General features: G+C 41.2%; 1 protein-coding gene across 3 annotated transcripts in view; it reads left to right on the top strand.

Annotated features, from left to right (window-relative positions):
• Positions 1-22,848, top strand: part of Dgkh (diacylglycerol kinase eta) — a 154,602-nt gene extending 131,754 nt beyond the window's left edge. For 2 of the 3 annotated variants that reach the window (XM_028752704.1, XM_028752705.1), the window contains 8 exons: positions 1,560-1,673; positions 1,941-2,075; positions 3,664-3,827; positions 9,609-9,714; positions 12,550-12,642; positions 15,292-15,411; positions 16,069-16,177; positions 22,756-22,848. In XM_028752704.1, coding sequence (XP_028608537.1) covers positions 1,560-1,673; positions 1,941-2,075; positions 3,664-3,827; positions 9,609-9,714; positions 12,550-12,642; positions 15,292-15,411; positions 16,069-16,177; positions 22,756-22,808 — 894 coding nt within the window. In that variant the 3' untranslated portion in view covers positions 22,809-22,848. Of the gene's footprint in view, positions 1-1,559; positions 1,674-1,940; positions 2,076-3,663; positions 3,828-9,608; positions 9,715-12,549; positions 12,643-15,291; positions 15,412-16,068; positions 16,178-17,596; positions 17,728-22,755 lie in introns of all 3 variants that reach the window. The other variant, XM_028752703.1, reaches the window with a different exon arrangement.
• Positions 22,849-25,297: the final 2,449 nt, after the last annotated feature.

Genomic DNA, 25,297 nt, shown 5'->3' with positions numbered 1-25,297 from the left:
CCCCCCCCCCCCGCCCCGGTCTCGTGTGGTGTGTGAGCAGCTAGGGTAAGAACTAAGGTCCCTGCACAGGCTGTTAGAACCCTACATCCTCAGCCCAAAACCTTAACTTTTTAATTTTACCCTTGAAAAAATGGAAACAAAGTTTCCACAGTTACTAACAGAGAAGCAACTTGGATCCAGGCGGTTTGATAACAGAATTTAGAAGAAGTTATATCAGTGTCAGCAGGTTTGTGGCCTCATATTTCCAATACAACTTTTAATTGGGGTATTCCTTTAGAGTGAGTATTTTTCCAGTCATAATTATTTGTTACATACAGTAAGTGAGAAGTTAACACCAACTACGTGGCCATGGCTAAATTTAAATTCTTGGCATCAGTTTTGTGAACATGCACTTGACATAAAAGCTGTGTATGTCAGGAGAATTTTTGTCCCTTGAGGTTTCTGTTTCCATACTCATGAATGCCCTGAAAGGTTGTTATATTAAAATATGAGGCACAGGGCTGCAGAGATGGCTCAGCAGTTGAGGGCACTCCCTGCTCTTGCAGAGGACCCAGGTTCAGTTCCCAGCACCCAGCACCAGTTCACACCACCTGTAACCACCTGCGGCTCAGGCTGTCTGTCCTTCTTTGCTTTCTCTTACTGTGATAAACCCCACGCCATCAGCAACGTGGGGAGGAAAGTGTGTGTTCAGCCCCTTGTCCTGATCTAGGTAGACCATGTTCAGCCCCCATGTCCTGATCACAGTAGACCATGGAGGGTAATCAAGGCAGGAGCTGAAGCAGAGGCCACATGGAACATGCCACTAACTAACTCGTCTCCCCGTAGCGTATTCATATACAATCTAGGAATACCTCCTTAGGGGTGGTACTGCCCACAGTGGGCAAGCCCCTCACACATCAACCAGTAATCAAGAAAATACCTGAGAAATATGACTACAAGCCAGTCTGATGGAGGCAGTTCTTTGACTGGGGTTGCCTTTTCCCAGGTGACCCTTAGTCTGTGTCAAGATGATAGAAGCTGATACACTTTTTTTGGTGTCTTCAGGCACCTGCCCTCACCTGCACATAGTTACATGCAGATATACCCACATGCGTGTAATTAAAAATAAAAAACAAATCATTTAAAAAGGTAATAGCACAAATGTGTGTTGCTTTGAATACTTCAGAACTGTGTCTTTAAAACATGCCAAGTGCATAGGATCACGATTTGCATGTTTTTTAACACCAACTTTTGGGCCTTTGTATATTTCTGAACACGTCATCAAGATGTCTGCCAGTTATATGTGAAGTATTTAACAGTTAATATCAAGATGAACCATTTAGAAACACATTGGTCCCTGTATGAGATGTTTGAACATCATATTCATGTGTATGTTGAAACATGTTTTGAAATTATGCTTATTTTGAGCTGTCCTTGAATATTTCCTTGGGCTATTATTGCTTAGTGATGTTTCCCTTTTTATGTTTTTGGTATATCGGTATGGCAGGGTTTGGGGGCCTGGTATTCCAGTCTACCTAAACTGTTGGTGGAAATGTGTGTAATACAGTTTTCCCTTGTAGATATTTGCAGCGCCATCCTTTGATGACAAGATTCTGGAAGTCGTCGCAGTATTTGACAGTATGCAGATGGCAGTATCAAGGGTCATCAAATTGCAGCATCACCGGATAGCACAGGTTGGTTTTTCAGGTCAAAGCTCACCTTATTTTATGGGTAAGGACCATAGAAGGAAGCTATGGCCTACACTGATAGGCTTCTTTAAAAAGCATATCGATGTTGTAAAAGTCATGACTGGCTTTCTGTCGTGTCTCACTATGTCGTTGCAATGGTAAAGCATGAAGCTCTGTTCCACAGAGTGGAGTCAACCCAAACCCAGATAATGCAGGCTGCCTTGATTCTAAGGTTGATCTGTGGTCTTAAATAACGTGTTGACTTCATTTCAGTGCCGTACAGTAAAAATCACTATATTTGGTGATGAGGGAGTCCCAGTGCAGGTGGATGGTGAAGCGTGGGTCCAGCCTCCAGGAATCATCAAAATTGTGCACAAAAACAGAGCTCAGATGCTAACCAGAGACAGAGTACGTAACTTTTATGTTTTAACTATGTGTGTGTTGGGGGAGGTGTGGTACACCTAAGTGCGGTGCCTATGCAAGCCAGAAGATGACATTGAATCCCCCGGAGCTCGAGTTACAAGGTTGTGAGCCGCCTGAGGTGGGTGCTGGGTCCTTTGCAACTGCATTATGTGTTCTTAACCATTGCACCATCTCTCTGTCCTCCAGATAGTCTCCTAGAATTTTACCAAATCTTTTCAAAAGTTGGAAATCACGAAAAGTAGAAAACATTGAAAGCAACTTAAATTATCTCTTAAATGCAAGGTGCAGCATGTTTGAAGCATATAGCTCACTGGAGTTTTAAAAGTATGAAGTTATTTCAGTTTTATTTTAAGTTGAGTACTTTGTTTTTTACAACTTTTAGGTTTACCGAGCAATTGAGCAGTAAGTACATAGAACATCTGTCCCTATATATTTCTTTCCTTCTACCACTCCCCAGCACACAGAAATTCCTATCACTCATATGTTGTACACATGTGTAGTGTTTTACAACTGGTAATTTATTAATCTATTGTTAACTGCCAGGCACGGTGGCACACACCTTGGATTCCAACACTTTGGGGGCAGAGACAGGCCAACCTCTGTTTGTTCAGGCCAGCCTGGTCTACATATTGAGTTCCAGGCTAGCCAAGGCTATACAGTGAAGCTGTCTCAAACATATGGACATATGTACACACACACACACACATTCATACTTACATGCACACGTGCACTCTCTCTCTCTCTCTCTCTCTCTTACACACACACACACACACACATTTTCACATATGTACATTCACATACTCTCACACATGTGCTCGTACCCACCCCACCCTCCCCCCTCCCCAACACACACTTAGAGTCACACTTCTAGATGACATTGCTCTCCCTGTTGTTGCCCTGTGTTCTGTCTTCTTTCTTCCTTTCAAAGACTTGAAAAATCTCTTTCACCAACTGTCTTAGTCAGGGTTTCCAGTCCTGCACAAATATCATGACCAAGAAGCAAATTGAGGAGGAAGGGTTTATTCAGCTTACACTTTCCACATTGCTGTTCATCACCAAAGGAAGTCAGGACAGGAACTCAAGCAGGTCAGGAAGCAGGAGCTGATGCAGAGGTCATGGAGGAATGCTGCTTACTGGCTTGCTTCCCCTGACTTGCTCAGCTTGCTTTCTTATAGAACCCAAGACTACCAGCCCAGGGATGGCACCACCCACAATGGGCCCTCCCTCCTTGATCACTAATTGAGAAAATGTCTTACAGCTGGATCTCATGGAGGCATTTCCTCAAATGAAGCTCCTTTCTCTGTGATAACTCCAGCTTGAGTCAAAATGACACACAAAACCAGTCAGTACATCGATTTAGTGAGTTCTTAGAGTAGAGCAAAGCACTTGGAGTTCCAGACTCTCATGTAATGCCTAGCTACCATATATCTCTATATTTTTATATATGCACCCATGCAAGTGCACATGTGCGTGTGTGTGTGTGTGTGTGTGTGTGTGTGTGTGTGTGTATGTTTAATTATGTTAGTCTCCAAGGTCTAACGTAACTGTCCCTTGTCATCCTGGTTTTAAATAGGCCTTTGAAAGCACGCTGAAGTCTTGGGAAGACAAGCAAAAGTGTGACTCTGGGAAGCCAGTTCTTCGAACCAACCTGTACCTCCATCCTGCCCCTGACCTGGCCACAGAGGAAGTATCACAGATGCGGCTCTGCTCCCAGGCTGCCGAGGAGCTCATTACTAGGTAAAGGGCTTCTGCTGGAGAATTTGGCTGGGAGAACTCTGGTCTTGGCCAGTTGTGCTGTCTTCTTTAAAGTTGTTTTGATGCCTAGGGTACTAATAAGGGATGTGTTGGCTTATTTTGTTAGCTGCTTCCTGTGGGCTGGCCCCCTTTATCAGATTTTCCACACATGCAGTCTGTAGTCTACATCTTACTCGGCTTTGACAACAATGACGAATGTCCTGACACATCTCATTAGTATCTCTGCACTACCCACTGGTTGCCTGGGAACTACTCACTGTGTGGGAGATGTTGGAAGAAGTCTGAACATGAACCATGTTCCCACACATTATGAGACAGAACAAACAATTGTATAGTAGTTTCTGGTAATGTTCTCCAAAGATTTAGCGAGCACACATACTTACCCTTCTCGAGAGAACAGGGAGAGATCTTTGAAAAGAAGATAGCCACACAAGCATAATTCCACCTCTAACAACAAAAATAACAGGAAGCAGCAATCACCTTTCCTTAATATCTCTTAACATCAATGGACTCAATTCCCCAATAAAAAGACGTAGACTAACAGACTGGATACAAAAACAGGACCCAGCATTTTGCTGCACACAGGAAACGCACCTCAGTGACAACGACAGGCGCTATCTCAGAGTAAAAGGCTGGAAAACAATTTTGCCAGCAAATGGTCCCAAGAAACAAGCTGGAGGATCCATTCTAATATCTAATAAAATCAAATTTCAACCAAAAGTTATCAAAAAAAGAAAGGAAGAACACTTCAAACTCATCAAAGGAAAAATCTACCAAGATGTACTCTCAATTCTGAACATCTATGCTTCAAATATAAGGACACCCACATTCATAAAAGAAACTTTACTAAAGCTCAAAGCACACATTGCACCTCACACAATAGTGGGGGATTTCAACACCCCACTCTCAGAAATGGACAGATCATGGAAACAGAAACTAAACAGAGACACAGTGAAACTAACAGAAGTTATGAACCAAATGGATTTGGCAGATAACTATAGAGTGTTTCATTTAAAAACAAAAGAATATACCTTCTTCTCAGTACCTCATGGTACCTTCTCCAAAATCAACCATATAATTGGTCACAAAACAGGCCTCAACAGATACAAGAAGATTAAAATAATCACATGCATCCTATCAGATCACCATGGACTAAGGCTAGTCTTCAATAACAAAACAAAACAAACAAACAAACAAACAAAAAACAGAAAGTCCACAAACACTTAAAAGCTGAACAATACTCAATAATAACGTGGTCAAGGAAGAAATAAAGAAAAAATTAAAGACTTTTTAGAATTTGAAAATGAAGGCTAATCATACCAAAACTTATGGGATACAGTGAAAGCAGTGCTAAGAGGAAAACTCATAGATCTAAGTGCCTACAAAATGAAACTGGAGAGAGCATGCCCTAGCAGCTTGACAGCACACCTGAAAGCTCTAGAACAAAAAGAAGCAAATACACCCAAGAGAAGTAGATGGCAGGAAATAATCAAACTCAGGGCTGAAATAACAGAACTATACAAAGAATCTACAAAACCAGGAGCTGGTTCTTTGAGAAAATCAATAAGATTGATAAACCCTTAGCCAGACTAACCTGAGAGCACACAGACAGTATCCAAATTAATAAAATCAGAACTGAAAAGGGAGACATAACAACAGAAATGGAGGAAATTACAAAAAACCCCATCAGATCCTACTATAAAGGCCTACACTAAACCAAATTGGAAAATCTGGATGAAATGGACAATTTTCTAGACAGATACCAGATGCCAAAGTTAAATCAGGATCAGATAAACCATCTAAACAGTCCCATAACCCCTAAAGAAGTAGCAGCAGTCATTAAAAGTCTTCCAACCAAAAAAGCTCAGGACTAAATGGGTTTAGTGCAGAATTTCATCAGACCTTCAAAGAAGACCTAATGCCAATACTCTTCAAACTGTTCCACAAAAATAGAAACAGAAGGAACACTACCCAATTCATTCTATGAAACCACAATTATCCTTATACTTAAACCACACAAAGACCCAAAAAAAGAAAGAACTTCAGACCCATTTCTTTTATGAACATCAATGCAAAAATACTCAATAAAATTCTTACAAACCGAATCCAAGAACACATCAAAACAATCATTCACCATGATCAAGTAGGCTTCATCCCTGGGGTTAAGGGATGGTTCAATATATGGATATCCATCAATGTAATCCACTATATAAACAAACTCAAAGAAAGAAAAAACCCCATGATCATTTCCTTAGATGCTGAAAAAGCATTTGACAAAATTCAACGTCCCTTCATGTTAAAAGTCTTGGAAAGATCAGGAATTCAAGGCCCATACCTAAACATAGTAAAAGCAATATACAGCCAACCAGTAGCCAACATCAAACTAAATGGAGAGAAACTTGAAGCAATCTCATTAAAATCAGGGACGAGACAAGGCTGTTCACTCTCTCCCTATATATATTCAGTATAGTATTGGAAATTCTAGCTCGAGCAATTAGACAACAAAAGGAGGTCAAAAGGCTACAAATTGGAAAGGAAGAAGTCAAAATATCACAAAATATGCAGATGATATGATAGTATACTTAAGCGACCCCAAAACTTCCACCAGAGAACTCCTAAACCTGATAAACAACTTCAGCAAAGTGGCTGGATAGAAAATTAACTCAAACAAATCAGTAGCCTTCCTCTACTCAAAGGATAAACAGGCTGAGAAAGAAATTAGGGAAATGACACCCTTCACAATAGTCACAAATAATATAAAATACCTTGGTGTGACTCTAACCAAGCAAGTGAAAGATATGTATGACAAGAACTTCAAGTCTCTGAAGAAATTGAAGGCTATCTCAGAAGATGGAAAGATCTCCCATGCTCATGGAGTGGCAGGATTAATATAATAAAAATGGCCATCTTGTCAAAAGCAATCTACAGATTCAATGCAATCCCCATCAAAATTCCAACTTAATTCTTCATAGAGTTAGAAAGAGCAATTCTCAAATCATTTGGAATAACAAACAACCCAGAGTAGCGGAAACTATTCTCAACAATAAAAGAACTTCTGGGAGAATCACCATCCCTGACCTCAAGCTGTATAATAGAGCAATAGTGATAAAAACCGCATGGTATTGGTACAGAGACAACCAGGTAGATCAATGGAATAGAATTGAAGACCCAGAAATGAACTGCACACTTACGGACACTTGATCTCTGACAAAGGAGCTAAAACCATCCAGTGGAAAAAAGACAGCGGTTTCAACAAATGGTGCTGGTTCAACTGGAGATCAGCATGTAGAAGAATGAAAATCGATCCATTTTTATCTCCTTGTACAAAGCTCAAGTCCAAGTGGATCAAGGAACTCCACATAAAACCAGATACACTGAAGCTAATAGAGGAGAAAGTAGGAAAGAGCCTGGAACATATGGGCACAGGGGAAAACGCCCTGAATAGAACACCAATGGTTTATGCTCTGAGATCAAGAATTGACAAATGGGACCTCATAAAATTGCAAAGCTTCTGTAAGGCAAAGGACACTGTCAATAGGACAAAATGTCAATCAGCAGATTGGAAAAAGATCTTTACCAATCTTATATCCGATAGAGAGCTGATATCTAATATATACAAAGAACTCAAGAAGTTAGACTTAGACTCCAGAGAATCAAATAACCCTATTAAAAATGGGGTACAGAACTAAACAAAAAATTCTCAACTGAGGAAACTCCAATGGCTGAGAAGCATCTAAAATATTCAACATCCTTAGTCATCAGGGACATGCAAATTAAAACAACCCTGAGGTTCCACCTCACACCAGTCAGAATGGCTAAGATCAAAAACTCAGGTGACAGCAGATGCTAGAGAGGATGTGGAAAAAAAGGAACACTCCTCCATTGTTGGTGGGATTGCAAGCTGGTACAACCACTCTGGAAATCAGTCTGGCGGTTCCTCAGAAAACTGGACATAGCATTACCTGAGGACCCAGCTATACCACTCCTTGGCATATACCCAGAAGATGCTCCAACATATAACAAGGACACAAGCTCCACTATGTTCATAGCTGCCTTATTTATAATAGCCAGAAGCTGGAAAGAACCTAGATGTCCTTCAACAGAGGAATGGACACAAAAAATGTGGTACATTTACACAATGGAATATTACTCAACTATTAAAAGCAATGAACTAATGAAATTCTCAGGTGAATGGATGTAACTAGAAAATATCATCCTGAGTGAGGTAACCCAATCACAAAAGAACACACAAGGTATGCACTCACTGATAAGTGGATATTAGCCCAAATGCTTGGAATACCCACAATACAACTACATGAAGACCACATGAAGCTCAAGAAGAAGGAAGACCAAAGTGTGGGTGCTTCAGTCCTTCTTAGAAAGAGGAACAAAATACTCATGGGAGCAAATAGGGAGACAAAGTATGGAGCAGAGACTGAAGGAAAGGACATCCAGAGACTGCCCCACCTGGGTATTCATCCCATGTGCAGTCACCAAAGGTAGATGCTGATGTGGATGCCAGGAAGTGCATGCTGACAGGAGCCTGATAATAGCTGTCTCCTGAGAGGCTCTGCCAGAGCCTGTCAAATTCAGAGACGGATGCTCGCAACCAACCATTGGACTGAACACGGAATCCCCAATGGGGGAGATAGAGAAAGGATAGAAGGAGCTGAAGTGGTTTGCAGTCCCATAGGAAGAACAACAATATCAACCAACCAGCCCCCCCCCAAGAGCTCCCAGGGACTAAATCACCAACCAAGGAGTACACATGGAGAGACCCATGGCTCCAGCCACATATGTAGCAGAGGATGGCCTTGTTGAACATCAACAGAAGGAGAGGCCCTTGGTCCTGTGAAGGCTTAATGCTCCAGTGTAGGGGAATGCCATGGCAGGGAGGTGGGAGTGTGTGAGTGGGTGGGTGAACACCCTCATAGAAGCAGGGGAGGTGGAATGGGATGGGGGGTTTAGGGGAGAAACTGGGAAAGGGGATAACATTTGAAATGTAAATAAAGAAAATATCCAATAAAAAATGGGGGGGGGAAGAAAAAATTGAGTTTGATGGATGTAAAAGATATAAAAGTTGGCCAGGCTGTGGTGCCATGTGCCTTCTTGGGAGGCAGAGGCCAACCTGGCCTACCAAGTGAGTTCTAGGACAGCCATGGATATACAGAGAGGCCCTGCCTCAGAAAACAAACAAGATATAAGAATCACTATGACAGAAATAATTTCAGAATGGAAGAGAGGCTGTGACAAGATCTTTGACTCCTCCTCACCTGTCAGCTACCATGTGGGAATGGATTCTCAGCCTGCCACTCAGACATAGATTCAGTCTCTGCGAGCCTCCATATTTTCATCTGAGGACTTGAGAAAGTGTATCATCATAGGCTGTGAACATTAAATTTTATAATATGTATAAACATATTATATGTTATATACATATTATGTATATACATATATAACATGTAGGTAATGAGTATGGTAAGTTGTCCCCTGGTGTGTTTCATTTGAAGTTTCAAAGAATGAAAGATAAATTTCTGGAGTACAACTGAGAGAACAGCAGCTTCGTATGTTCAAGTCCTGGGCTCAACCACAATAACACAGCAAACCCACAAAGAATTAGACGTCTTGGTGACATGAAAGCTATAGTGTTTGCAGCCTTTCCCACTTCCCAGCAATGCTCTCTCCAGGCCAGGGAACACTCTGCAAAAGGCTAGTCTTCATTGATGCCCCAAGGTGTTTATTTTGTCTGATTCTTCCTTTTAGGATTTGTGACGCAGCCACGATTCACTGTCTCCTGGAGCAGGAGCTGGCCCATGCAGTGAATGCGTGCTCACATGCCCTGAACAAAGCCAACCCACGCTTCCCGGAGGTGAGGATTTAATGGTAAATTCTCATTCCACAGATTCTTTTGGCATTTCAGCTGCTGTTAAATACTGTAGAAACACTCCCTGTGAAAGACAGTAGTGTCTTTCTGTTGCTGTGATTAAAACACTGTAACCAAAAGTAACTCGAGGAGGCAAGACTTCAGTTTTTATTTGGCTGGCTTGTCTCCACCACAATCCATCATGAAGTCAGCTTATACTCAGGCAGGAACCAGAGCAGAAGGCAGGGAGGAATGTTGCTCTACCTGGCTCTTCAGGCTCAATGTTAGTTGTCTTGTACTTCCCAGGCCATCTCCACTCAGGTGGCTCCGCCCACAGTGGGCTGGGCCCCCACATCAATCAGCAATCAAGAACACGCTCTACAGATTTGCCTGCAGGCCAGTCTGATGGAGGCATTTCCTCAGTTGAAGTTTGCTCTTCCCAGAAGACTCTAGTTTGTGTTAAGTTGGTAATCCAATGTTCACAGGTTCTTCATGAGTTTCTACAAGAAGCTTATAGCAAATCTGTGGCCACGATTTTGTTTGCCTTTTCCTACCATCCATCCATCTGTCCGTCCGTCCGTCCGTCTGTCCATCCGTCAGTCCGTCAGTCCTTCCATCCATGTGTAATCTGCCTCCTCTTAAGTTTTCTGCATTTCTTTTTACTTGCATTTATTTATTTGCATTTATTTTACTTGCAATCATTTGCTACCTGGACATCTCCTTTCAAGTCTTTCTACTGCTTTTATTAAACTTCATTCATTCATTCATTCATTCAGGGGATGGAAGGTAGCCACAGAGCACAAGTGGAGATCAGAAGACAGTTTGCAGGAGTTAATTCTCCCTTTCCACCATGTGGTTTCTAGGGATTAAACTGAGTCATCAGGCTGGGTGGCAAGCACCTCTCCTGCTGAGTCATTACCTCTCCTGCTGAGTCATTACCTCTCCTGCTGAGTCACTCCACAGGCCAGACTTTTCATCTGTCTTTCTTTCTTCCTTCTTCCTCTTGATTTACCCTCTCCCCTGAATCTAAAAAAAAAAAAAAAGACCAACCTAGAAATGATCCTATGAGCTTGGTTGGAGATGTTCAGTCATTTCTTGGTTTGGCTCTGATACCCTGCTTCACTTTTTGCTAAATTGTTAAGTTGATGCTTCTGTAATTTTTAATGTATGTGTCAATAATGGAGTGGCTTTATCGTAACTCTTGTACCATTAACTAGTGTGCAATGGGAGTCTAGGGAAAGCTGACACCTTTATTTTATTCTTTTAATTATTCAATTGAAATCACCCAAACTAATGTTCTATTAAATGCTACCACTCATGATTAAAGCTGAAAAATAAATGTATTTGGAACTACTGAGTAAAAATAGATAGAACTGCAGTTGAAACACGGTCGAAGGGTAAACCCCTATATGTCCGGTAGACATATATCTGTGTATAACCTTTGACTCTCCCACAGCTGGACTACTATAATTGTTTGCTATTGACCAGTAATGTTAAAAAGTCGCTTAAACCCACTTTTTGTGATTTTATTTATTTATATTTTATGCATGGGTATTTATTTTATTTTCGTGTATGAGTATGTAGTGTATGCCTGAATGTATGTCTGTACACCATATGTATGCGGTACCCTTGGAAGCCAGATCTCCTGGGACTGGAGTTACAGATGATTGTGAGCTGCCTGCCATGTGGGTGTGTGAAATCGAACCCGGATCCTCTGGATGAGCAGCCAGTGCCTGTAACTGCTGAGCCACCACAACCCCTTAACACACATTTTATATATTACATATGGTGGAAGATATTCAAGAACCATGAGAAAGCACTTTACTACAGCACAGAATTACCTGGAAAACTGCTCAGGTAGAGATGAGTTGTGTCACTTAGAACCTTAAGCAGATACCATCAATACATGGAGTGACAGAAAGCGTCTGAAATGGTTACAGTCATGAAGTCCGTTCTTCAATGCATTTCCCCAATTGTGATTTAATAATGCACTTTTCATTTGTGTATACTCTCCCCAGCTGAAAGGGACACTATTTTTATAAGTACACGAGTACATTTTTTTTAAAGGGATTTATTCTATTTTTAACTCTGTATGTGTGTCTATGTGTTTATGTGTCTGTGTTGGGATATGTGCAGGTGACTGCAGGTACCACCCCTGGAGGCCAGAAGAGAGCCTTGGAGTCCGTGGAGGTAGAGTTCAGCAGTTTCGAGCTGCCTGACATTGTGCTAGGAACTGAACTCGAGTCCTGTAGGACCAGCAAGGGCTCTTAACTGATGAGCATGTCCCCTCCCCCACATTTTCATTGTTTAATCTGTGCCTGTATTTTACCATTCATGACCTGTTTAACTGTTTCTTAATCTTGCCCAATATCTCTTAGCTATGCAATTCATCTTCAAGATTTTTCAAATTGTCAAAAATATGCAAAAATGTGCATAACTGAACCTCCACTGTTCAAACCCATGCTATGCAAAGATCGCCTGTGTAATTGGATAACCTCCTCCTTCAAGGCATACGTTTTTGATTTAAGTTTTATAGCAATCTATTTATTGGTTCTAGCCTATATGTACTTGTAGATAGGAGATGTGATCCTGAGTATATATATGTATATATGAATATATATATACATATATGTGTGTATACATTTTAGTTCATTCTTTTGATTCTGTGATTTATTAAGAGATAACCTTATTAACAAACCTGCATACAGAATTATGAATCTGTTATAAAACTTGAGTACTTCCTTTGAAAATCACTCATAATGAGAATACAATCTACAGAATTTATTGGTGAGGGGATTTTAATTTAATGTGGAAATATATATCTTTGTTATTCTCTTCTAGAGTCTTACGAGAGATACTGCCACCGAAATAGCCATCAACGTCAAGGCGCTCTATAATGAAACAGAATCTTTGCTAGTTGGCAGGGTTCCTTTGGTAAGAAAAAGAAATGACTGATGGCTGTTCTAGTTTGCTTCTTTGCCTGTGATACACTGAGGCCAAAAGCAAATTAGAGAGGAAAGCAGTTATTTCATCTCACAACGCCCAGGTCATAATCCATCACTGAGAGGAGTCAGAGCAGGATCCCAGAGGCAGGAAGTGAAGCAGAGACCACAGAGGTACTCTGCTTACTGGCCTGCTTCCACGCTCAAGATCGACAGCCCAGAGCCAGCTGCTTGTGCATGGGACTGCCCACCAGGGACTGGGCCCTCCTTCATTAATTTAGCAATTAAGAAAATGCTCTACAGACATGCCGCTGGCCAATTGATGAAGGAAATTCCTCAGCTGAGGTTCCTTTTTTCCATGTGACTCTAGGTTTGTGTCAAGTTGAAGCTCAGACTGACAGTAGTCCAGATGGTGGAATAAGAACCTGAGCCTTGTTTCATTAGTGAATGTGTATTGAGCTGACCTCTGACCTCCATTCTTGGATCTTCCTTTTGGTCAGACTTTTGCCTTCAGGAAACAATGAATGCTAAACTCTAGAGCTATACTTCAGGCTGCTGCCTTCTCACCCCATCCCTCTCTTGGCTTTGAGAGACTTGAGCTATACAAGTATAGTAGTCGTTCCTCAGCTACTCACACACGCACAAACGTAGGAGAAATCACAGTCCCATTACCCCAGTGAATACTGGAAATATGACTGATATGGTCTTCCAGATTTGCTCTGTAAACCTTGGGTTTCAAGAGCTGTTTCTATTTTAATTCAGTTTGGTCCTGGAAGTCAAGTATAAGAAAGTGTGAATCTGGCTAAAGCCCACAGGCCTGAAACATAAATACAGCCCTTTCTGTAAAAACACCTGAATTGTTTTTGAATTTTCTGACATTGAATCTTGTTACCACCTGGAGTTAGGCATGTGGAAGGCCTAATACATTAGCTGTCTTTCCCTTCCACGTATCTCTCTGAATGATCTCAAAGTGTTCCTTGTCATAGTAGTCGTATCTGTTTGGGCAAATATAAACCAAGTAAAATTATATAAGTCATTATATAAGTATTTGAAGTGGTGATTGGGGAACCAGAGCTTGGACTTCCTGCCGGGTTGTGATTGTGGTCCAACAGGATGTGCCACCAGAATCTCTTCTCTGCTTAAGACACCCAGAGTCTCTGTTGGGTCCAGGTCTCTTCACAACTTCCCAGGGAACTGAAACACAGCTTCCTGGGCCATAGGGTGCCCGTCTCTACTCCTGTGATGCAGAGCTAGTAGGAAGAAGTATTGGTTACTTGTTGGTAGGATCAATGGAGGCCCCGCTTTGGCTATTGCTGATACTGTTTTTGTTAATCAGAATCTTCTATTGCTTTTCCAAAATAAGCCTACTATGGGCTGTGATTAAGGTTCCAGTTTTCAAATTAAGATGTGCAGTTTTTCATGTCACTTGAAAGATTTTTTAGGTCATTTATGATAAGAAGTTAAGCATAACTTTGTCCTTTACCCCAAGATGTATCATATTTAGTAATTATATTATATTAAAACATAAGCGCTTTCTCCCTCCATTTCTAATCCTCTATGAGCCTCAAATTTAAATATTTGGTTTGAAATATGCCCTAGTAAAGTTTATCCAAAGTCTTAACAATAATGATATGATAATAATTTATTGTATTCGAGAGCACCAAAGTTTGTCATTTTACTTCCAGAGCAATTGAGAAATACCATGTAATCAATTTTGTCAAATACACATCCTTATCGTAAAAGAAAATGTAAATGTCAGACGATAGGGTGGAGAATCTTATTTCTATTAACTCCTGGCAGACAGGTCCTTTCAATATTACAGGGAATCTACAGCAGACAGATGCTCAGAGCGGAGAATACTGATAAACTCAGAATGTTCTAAGATTCTGTGGATATCAGTGTCGGTTCTGTGGGGTTTTAAAATCGTCTAGAAAGGTACTGAGTAGCTGAAAGAATTCTCAAAAATACTCTAATTACACTGTGTTGTTTCTAATAGAGAAAAGTAAGGGGCCTGAAGACAGTTACCCTTCCTAAATATGTATAGTTAGTAACCAGGGCATGACTAGAGTCTCATCGACTGCCTTCCAGTTCTGCGCATTGTAGTAACCACCTCAAATATGTTACAGTGAATAACAAATGACAATTATATTCTCTTTAAAGTGGCCACATCCAGTTTCAAATTACTAGCCCTTTGGCTCTCTCCTGATTTTCATGATATCTTCATCACAAAATCTTTAGAGATACATTTTTCCCTAAAACTTTTTCTTTCGATTTGCCAGGATGTGTAGGTATTTAATTCTGATTAGTTTTTAAGACTGTTATTTGTTGATGGAACAAGTCTACAAGTCAGAAGAATTTTGATAAATATGACGGTTGACAGATATGTGCTTGGAAGCAGTGAATGGGCGGTTGGAATGGCGGGCGAGAGGAATGGGTGTGAGGGCCAAAACCCACTAAATGCAGTCGATTTGGAGGAGAGTTCAGTTACACTCGTTACATACATCAACTTTGGGATTAGGAGTTAGGACAAAAGCAACCATCTTATTATCAGAAGGAAAGATGCCCAAAGTGGCCCAGTTGTTGTAGGAAGTTGGTCACTGAGTCTCAATTTGTTTTGCTTTCTCCCCCTGCTGGTGACTAGCACTTGGAATCTCCTCATGAAGAGCGGGTGTCCAGTGCCTTACACTCTGTGGAGATGGAGCTGCGGAAGTTAACCGAGATCCCCTGGCTTTATTACATCCTCCGCCCCAATGAGGACGAGGTACGTCAAATCCAGCCCATCCAAGGTGGACAGTAAGACTTTAGAATCTGAATTTACCTTTGAAAAGAGACATTTCAGGGAAACGAGGTTTGAATACTTCTTTGAAATGTTTTGTCATTAAGAGAGAAAGAGCCTTTTTGTGAACATGGGTGTTTAGTAGAGTAGTACATGTTCAGTATTCAGAATCCATTTGCGCTGGCTGGTTTTCTGTCAGCTAGACACAAGCTAGAGTTGTTTGGAAGGAGGGAACCTCGGTTAAGAAATGTACCTCCCAGATTGGACTGTAGGAAGCCTGTAAGGCATTGTCATTGTCAGGGATTGATGGGGAAAGGCTCAACCCCTTGTAAGTAAGGCCACCCCTGGGCTGGTGGTCTGAGTTCTACAAAAAAGCAGGCCGAGTTACGCCCCAAGGAACCAGCCAGTATGCCACACCCCTCCATGGCATCTACATCAGCTCCTGCCTCCAGGTTTCTACCCTGACCTCTCTCAGCTATGGACTCTAATATAGAAGTGTAAGGTGAAACTTAAATCCTTTCCTCTTTGTGTTACTTTTGGTCATGATGTTTCCTCGTAGCAATATAACCCTAACTAGGACACCATTTTTAGTTTATATTTGCTAACAAAGTGTTTTGTTTTGTTTTTGCTTGAATCTTTCAGGAGCCTCCTATGGATTGCACAAAAAGAAACAACAAAAGCACAGTTTTTCGCATAGTGCCAAAGTTTAAAAAGGAAAAGGCTCAGAAACAGAAAACAAGTTCACAGCCTGGTAAGTGGTCCTACTGTGCAGGCTGGGGAGTGGGGGTGGGGGAATAACTTCCTGATAAGTTATTGGTGAGGGCAGAGAAAGGTTCTAGAACTAGGTAGTGGTGAACATTTCCCAGTATTGTAAATATACTAAATATCATTGAATTGTATACTTTAAAATGGTTAAGATGGAACATCGAACCACGCAAGTCATGTCATATCCAATATGTCCAGTTATTAGCGAGAATCTGTGGTTATAAATAGAAGAAGAGGAGGCCGTCCTAAGTTGTTTCTGTTCTGTCCAGTTGAGTCAATGTGTCCATTCAAAGGGGCCTTTATCTTCTCAACAGCTGCTTCAGACATCAGTGTATAATTTCATTTTCTTCTCAGAGTTAAACATCCAGATGGCTTTGATAAGGGGAACAGAGACATTCTCTTTTACTCAGCTTGCTAAAAATATGTTTTCACAGAAGTTCCAGATCACCTTTTCCTGTTTTAAGGACACTGTTCCACCCTTTGATAATAAATGCCAGAGCATGTGCTACTTACATTCTCAGCAAAGCCGAGGTCTTCTGTACCCTGCTGCTTTCCCTAGCTCCATCCTTTAGAGGTTAACTTTACACTGTCTGTACCTTGGGAGTTCTATGTCTAGATCTGCCTTTCGTAACGAAATCACTTCATAAATTCTTTAGAAGAATTCCATATATTCTTAGGAGAATTTTATAAATTCTTCCAAGTTAGCCCTGTGGTTTTTTTTAAACAGTGACATAAAATCTTACATCTACAGGAATAGTTATTGAGGCTTGTTTAAAAACCAAACACAGGAGGGGAAAAATAAAAAAGGTAGGTTTTTGGATGAAAGATTTGAAAGAACAGTTATCCAACTGAAAAGTAGCACAATCCAACTACTCTTGGGCAGCAGCCTGAAATGTTTTTAATAACAATGAAGTAGTGATCTGTGGCCATTTATTGTTGGAATTATCAGTAACAGAGTCAATAGTGGCAGCACTTAGAGTAAGACTAAGTAGATCAGTGGTAAAACCAAGTAGCTCAGGTCAGATTCTAACTCTAGCATTTGTTTCTGACTAAGCACTTTCACCTGGGGTCTTAAGGCAAGGCATCAGAGCTCCTTCTGATTTTTGCATTATGGAACCTAGTACAAAATTAATGCCCTGACGCACATTGTGTGGTTTTGATGAGAAGCTGGACTATGGCTGAAGGTGAGGGTGCAGGTGGCACCCATCTTTCGTTAGTCATAAGTGTATCGTTGGCAGTTTGTAGCCTGCATGGGGAGGATCGAGGAGTCCCGTCAGAGCGCATCCGCTATCACCGCCCCTTTGCTAGCGCCCCCTGCTGTCTGTCTCTGTTTTCTGGCTGACCTTTGCTTTGTAATGCATCGCGCATGTAGACATTAAGGGGGTTTTGCTCTTAACTTTGGTAGTTCAGAATTGGGGCACAGAGGAAGTTGCTGCTTGGCTGGATCTGCTCAATTTGGGAGAGTACAAAGAAATCTTCATCCGTCATGACGTCAGAGGGGCTGAACTTTTGCATCTGGAAAGACGAGATCTTAAGGTATTTTTTCCCATGCTTCTCTTTGGCTTTTTACATTTTTCCTGCAATACAGAAACTTTTCTCCCGTGAGTCCTCTGTCATGTGCTTTCGGCTTGGCTTGTGTTGTGCAAATGTGCGCTTATCTCTCACATTTATCTGTAGTCTGACATCCTTGTGTGCTTCTGCAGTGAGAATGTCAGCAGTATTTTCCTGCCAGGACCACTCTCTGATTCTCACAGCAGAAGCACAGCATTCTCCTCATTACTTGTCTCTGTGTCCACTGGTGTGGCTGTTACTGTCCTCACGGTTTCAAGTGGGTCACGTGTCCCCCACCTCATGATGTTGCTGCCGCATGGATGGCAATGACTGTAGTATGAAAAAGACAAAAAGTGAATAGAATATAAAGTTAACTAAAAACTAATATAAAACACAATATGAAATTATAGACGAGACAGCAGTGATAATTTAGAGTCCTCTGATTTTGCTGTTTCTAAGCTGTACTTTAAAGAGCACACAAATAACTAGACCATATGTCAAAACTGGTTTCCCATGGCACGTTGTCGATGCCTTTTTAGTCTCAAAAGGAAATGCTTTATTTTCTTAGTAAATGGAGCTAAAAATATGCGTGGCTGCTTTCTCTGTCATGGGCCAGAGCAGGAAAACCTTCACTGAGGACGAGCAATTCCATTTTAGTCTTTGTGTACAGACTCAGCGTTAGCGGAAGCTGGATTATTCTGTCCAGGATTTAATGAGAATGGTGGGAGCTAGAGACATGGCTCAGTCACTAGAGTCCTGCTGCACAAGCCTGGGAACCTGGGGTCAGTCACAGCACTCACGCAAACAGCAGCAGCAGCAGCAGCAGCAGCAAAGCACAGTGGCATGCATCTTAAGCCTCAGAACTTGGGTATACAGTAGAGACAGGAGGATTCCCGAGAGTTCTCTGGTCAGCCAATCAAGCCAATGATCTCTAAACTCAATGAGAGACCCTGTCTCAAAACATAAGGTCGTGAGAAAGACACACATCAGCTTCTGGCTTTTACAGGCACACACGTGCAGAAAACCATGCACAGTGGGAGTTTGCTATGTTATAATGTCTCACAACATGCTGCAGCTTTATAATTCTGTTAGATAACGTTGTGACACAATCCCTTTCCAATAGATAATGTTCTAGAATGCATAGAGTTATGACCTCTCAGCACGTTCATAACTCTTGTGCTTTCACCTGCAGAGTTTAGTGGAGACCTTGGCCTAAGTAATGGATAGTGTAAAGTTCATTATCTTTGTTACAGAGTTGTACAGTGCTTTAGCAGATCAAAAGGAGATCTATCTAAACATCATTAGCTCTGATAATAATAAACTAACAGACGACTTATTCTGTTAACCCTAACTGATGCAGTCCAGGATACACGGTGTGAGAACTTAAAAAGCAAAGATTGGCTTTAAAACTTGGGATGAGTGCATACATGTGTGCATACACACGATACATGCCCAGAACTGTGGTACCTTATTATAGTTAGTGTTTGTGTAGCTTCTGGTGACCTTGGCCGGTTGCACTATTTGTTGAAGAGAGCCAGTTGCTGGTTAATGGATTATGCTAGATTCTCTCAGTACCGTCTTTCTGGAGGCTCACATCATACATGTTCTGAACTTGTGTGTGTTAAAGTACACATGGATGCATGTATGTTCATGTTATGTGAATATATATGCAGATATATACTCAACACAGATGTGCATATATGCATACACACATATTGAATGCAGCAAGTATTTGCCAAATATTGCAGCTCATGCATACACACAGAAGCCGAACTAGTTAGAGTGACCTTTGTGTGGGGGATGTGGTGTATGAGAAGGAAGAAGGTGGCAGAGGATTGCTTTATTAAACCTCAGTAGCTTTTCATGGCTTGGTTTTGCTTTCTTTGTGTTTTTCATGCCAGTTAGAGTCTTTCCCTTGCCACTTCAGAGATCTCTATTGACACTCAAAGCTTTTGGTTTTGAAATAGGGTATGGGTAATGGGAAGAGGCCATTTTTACAGAAGGAGCCTCCTAGAGCACAAAACCACAAAACTGGAGAACCGCTTCCCTCTTGCCTGTGTGTGAGCTTCAGAAGCGGCAGACCCATAGACTAGTTCCTACACGCTGGGAAAGGATTCCCTACTGCCAAGTCTTCTCCCCCACACCTGCTGCTTCAACTCCTGTTTATGAACACGTCAGGCATTCACAGCCAGAGATTCGGAGCCCGTCTCTAACCTTGACCTCATTAGTGAACTTGAGGGTTCTGTCACCAACCGGCTGCTGATGCTTGGGCATCACAAAGGCATAGCTCTTACCATATCACAACAGGGATTCTCCTCTTCTGCCTCTCTCCTGCAGTTTTCTCTCCAGCTCTGCATTTTGCTGAACCATGTCCCTGCCCCTCTGGTGCTGGAATCGGAGAAACCCAGGGTCAGATTTAGCGTCTTCCCTTTCCTGATCCATCTCGCCACTCTAGCCAAACTCTTACATTGTAGATTCCGTTCCCAGCATTGCTCTTGAGTTCTTCCTAGGACCTTCCTTCACGCTGCACCACACATTCCACCTTTCTGTTGAAGACCATCTCACTGTTCCTCTGTCTCTCTAGTCTATAGTCCACATTGAGCTACCATGATATGTTGTCATCTTCAATCAAGTATATTACTTTTCTGCTTAGGGCCTTCCAGAAGCTTCTCATTCTTATGAGAATAGTGGCATCCATCTCTGTGGAGGCCCAAAGGCCCTGCCTGTTTATTCACCCTTTGTCTCCAGCCCCTTACTGGCCCACGGCCCATCCACTTTGGCCTCCTTGCTTAAAAACAGTTTCTGACCATGAGGATGTGTGCTCATGGCTTAGGCCTCACTCTCCCTCACTCGGTTAACTCCTTCCCACAGCTCGGCCTAATCCTTTCCTTAACATGGGAGATTACTAAACAACTGAAGATAACAACCGGACAGCCTAACTTGGCTAAGAGAAACATTTCTAACATGCTTAAGCAGAGGAGGCAGTAAGGATATTGTAGAAGATGGTAAAGGCAAGTGGGAGTCTGCCCCCCAACACACACACACTCAGAAAGTTGTATATGGGTGGCTGGAAGGATAACCCAATATCTACAAAGCAATTGTTGGCAAAATTATGTTTATTTATCCAGAGAAACAAAAAGTCAGTAATAAAGAATATGATAACTACAGTAAGGTCTGGGGAGATGAAGATTGGGCAGGAATCTAGCCGAGTCCGTGATCCCCAGGCTCAGAAAGACCTCATCTCAAAAAGAAGATGAAAATCAACCTAAAAGGATACTCCATATTGATCTTTGGCCCTTTACACGCATGAACAAATCACAACATCTGTCTACATACATATATCCTACACACAAACACATCAGGAGTAAGTATACAGTGACACACGTATATGATAACTGATGAAACGGAAGCTCTATGACATGTCAAAGCAAATCTTTTATCATAACCTAACAACTAGAAGTCGTGAAGATCCTAAATTTGGTCAAAGAAAAGAGACTATAGCTACAAAGCCAGCGTAACTGTGATACCCTCTAGAAAACGTTCCTCTCATGGCACCAAAGCAGTAATTCTGAGTAGAATATCAAAGGTAAAGTTTGTGTTCTGGAGAAAGCAGTGTTCATATGGCCTAAAATAAGATAGTTAATATTTAAATATATTTTATAAGCAGAGTATTATTGCAAAGTCTAAAGAATAAATCTTCTCTTCAAATGGGAACTCTGAAATGTAGCATTTACATTCTTTTTTTACAAAAAAAAAAATTCTATTTATGTATATGTCTCTGTAAGTGTATGCTATGTGTCCAGGTGCCCAGGGGGCCAGCAGATGTCATAGGGTCCCTGGAGCTGCAGTGACAGGTAGATGTAAGCCACTTGAACTTGGGTACTGGAAACTGAACTTGTGTCTCCTGCAAAGTGGCAAGCCCTCTTAGTCACTAAGCCAGCTGTCTAGCCCCATGAAAACACTCATCTGCATTTTAAAATTATGCAACAGACGTGAATTTGGGCTTAGCCTCAAGTTTGATATTTATCACATACCCAAGAAGTGTGAAATAGCCTTCGGACTAATTTTGTTTACCCAGGTAGCATATGAGAACATTTGTTTTTTCTGGATCAGTTAAGTTTGATAAAAATGTTACCCTAAAATGATCTCAAACTTGAATTGTGCTGGCTATAGATGAATGGTTTTCTGGAAGGATTTAGAGTGGTTATTAGTACTGCTCTAAAGTGTAAGAGAGAGTGTGTATGCTGTGTCCATGTGTGTAATTCAAATCAGTCTGATCTGTTTCATTTATAACTTCAAAAATAAGTCCAGCCCCCTACACTGTAGAACCGCGTGAACTTTCTTAGGACGTCTCCCTTTAGTCATCCTGTAGTTAACTTCTTGGGGGAGTGTCAAGCAAGACAGGAGAGAAAAGTAAGAGAATCACTTAGAAGCACTGAGGGCTGAGGCCAGCTAGCCTAGGATGCTCTGCAACATAATTTAAGCAACAAGACAGACTGAGCCTCAAAAGTGGGAGGAGAGAACCGACTCCCTAAAGTTGGCATCTAGACTCCACATAGTTACTGTGGCATGTGCATGCCCAAACTCATTCATGTACACACACACACACACACACACACACACACACACACAGAGAGAGAGAGAGAGAGAGAGAGAGAGAGAGAGAGAGAGAGAAACCATATTAGTTTTGACTCTTGAACACATTCCCTGCTGTACATAATTCATGAGAATATCACATTTAAGAGGAGTTTGCATGAGGTATGGTATCCCTTTATTGACTGATCATTTCTCAGTATCATGTATTTTTTTTTAAACTTAGTTTTCTAGCTGTCACTTCCAGAGTCAATCAACATGAACTATTAATAAAATGAAGTGAATGCTAATTATGCAAATTACTAGTTGCAATGCTTATTGGTAAACTTGTCTTTTTCCCCCCTCTCTTCCTTTCTATTGCTTTTATTTTTCTTTCGGTCTTTCCTTTTTTATTAATTTTTTTCTCTTTTCTTTTTTCAGGACCTGGGGATCCCGAAAGTGGGTCATATGAAGCGAATTCTCCAGGGAATTAAAGAGCTTGAACGGAGCCCTCCCAACTTGGTCTGAGGTGTGGTCACGCTGGTGCTATTTCTGGGAAGAGAAGTCTACACTGCTCAATACAGAGTCCTTGGAAGCCGCTGGCTGTTCTTGTGATTTACTGCACAGATAAGCACCTCTGGAGCACCTCTCTCCATTGATATTTTGCTGTGGGTGAAAGTTTTGATTTGAGGTATTAGAAAATAATTTTTGTGCCAAAAAAAAGACCATTCCACAAAGCCATGTTCTCATTGTGCAAACCTGACATGCTAAAAAGTGCTCACAGTGCTGGAAGAAGGATCAGACATGACTGCCTTGTCTAAAGAGTGGACTTGCTTGCCCATCGTCCAGTGTTGTTAGATCTGGGCCCACAGGAGGTTCCTGTGTGTACTTGCTGCTGTGTTAACAGTGTGCAGCTGAAACTTTGCAGGCTTCATAGTAAAGGTGATGGCTCCTCCCTAGAAGCCACTGGTTAGGAGATAAAGATAGGAGTTGTACTTTAAGTTTTTCACCCTTAGTTCCCAGTATCCACTGGTCAAAAAATATGGTGAAAGCAACCCATCACACACTATGACTGTTGCAAACCTGATGCACGATGTTCCTTGCCTGAGTTGTCTTTCTTTTTCTTGCATGTAATATATATTATTGTAATATTTCAATAGCTTTAACGTCTATTATAATGAAATTTAATTTTATTACCACCCAACTACCCAAGCACTTTTTGGTTGGTTAAGGGCACTTTTGAGTAAATAATCCATATCTAAGACTCTGTGAATGTTCGTCTGTGCCATGATCAACAAATGATATACATCTTATACAAGCCAAATTTGCCTGTCTGAAATCACAGGTGTGCACATAAGGAGAATTATTGGGCATTTTCATAAGTGTACATGTTCATTGCCTAACAAACTTATTCTAACTTTCCAAACCCAGATTCCCACATTTTGTTCCCATTTTTTTTTTTCATTTCAATTTAGTAACCACTTGACATCCAGGAATTTTCCAAGGTCTTGGCTGAGATTTTACACTGAATTCTGTGGACTAGCTGAGGTGATTATTGACAGGAACTCACCAATGGAAGGAATTTCATTGTTTCTTAAGGGCTTTTTGTATTATTATCTCACATTTTGATAGTCTATCAGGTAGATATTATTTCCCTTTTTCTAAATCATTACCTGTCAGTGTTGCTCAATAGAATTATCAAGTATTTGAAAGCCAAAGGTATACATGTCAAAAAAGTAAAAAAAAGAAACAAACAAAAAAGCAACAACAAAAAAAAAAAACCAAACCAAAAAAACCCCTTTGTTTTCTGGTCATTATATGCCAAAAATCAATTGTAATATTTGAAAGTTCTATATATAAGAGAAGCAAGCAGGTTTGCTGACCCAGTGGAAATGGTTTTGATAAAGTAATCTGCTAGGTGCTCAGTAGATAAACATCCCCATACAGGAGCACACACATGCCATGCACCTTTACCTGCATGTATGCACTTACTGACATATGTTGTCTTGAGATATAGTAGCCCTGGTACTTTCTAGACAATCATTTTCCCAATACTTAGTGTTTTATTTTTACCTCTAACTTGGATATTTACTAGAAAAAAAATCTCAAAACTCAAATACCTTAAAAATAAAGGAAGGCCCGGCATGAAGTTCAGAGGCAGAGTGCTTGCTTAGAACAGACAATGGTCTTAGCTCCGCCCATAGCAGGGCAAAACCCAAGGGGTCAACAGACAAACCCAGTGGGGTTCTGGGCATTTGAGTATGTCTTATATTTTACTAAGTTGTGCACAATGGACACTTTCCAAAGATAATTCCTATCAAGGCTTTTGAGCTGATAATAGACCAATTGCTTAGTAATTTCAGTGTTAAGCTTCACACCTGTGAAGTCCCTGTTGTATACCACCTGGTGGGTCCCTAGTCAACTTTTCCTGTGAAACCAGATCATCCCAGAGCTCTCCCCAGATCAGTGTTCAAGAGAAAGCGGTGGGGGTAGGGAGAGGACTCCCGTAGATAAAGAGTGTACTAATATAAAATACATTATTGAGTTTTCATCTTCCCCCAAATACATCATTGTCAACAGAAAAGACATTCTGATGGCTGCTGCCCTGGAAGTGCACAATGACTGGCTGTTTTTGTTTGGTAACCTTTTCAGTTCCTGCTAACACCTTTTATATATTCTGTAAACTCGTGATTCATGAAAACTTTTAAGTGGAATGGCTTTGGGATTTGGAAATTCTTTAAGATGATAGTTTGGATGAATGATTTTGTCCAGTGTGAGCATTTCTCTCCCTAATCCATGCCTTCATGGGTCTGGGTCGTACTCCAGTGAGTGCTGATACCTGCTCACCAGCAGTGTACTCCTTCTGTCTCTGTTAGTGTCACGGAGACACTCTTATCCTACCTGAGGTTTCAGAATGAGGACCCTCACTAGGATTTAGCCACATCCGGAGTGCCGCGGGCTGGCTTTGATCCTTGCTTAGTTG

This window comes from Grammomys surdaster, unplaced genomic scaffold, assembly GCF_004785775.1.
Source record: "Grammomys surdaster isolate TR1022 unplaced genomic scaffold, NIH_TR_1.0 125934, whole genome shotgun sequence".
Lineage (NCBI taxonomy): Eukaryota > Metazoa > Chordata > Mammalia > Rodentia > Muridae > Grammomys > Grammomys surdaster.
The sequence above is the reverse complement of the archived record's forward strand: the minus strand, read 5'-3'. Positions and strand labels throughout refer to the sequence as shown.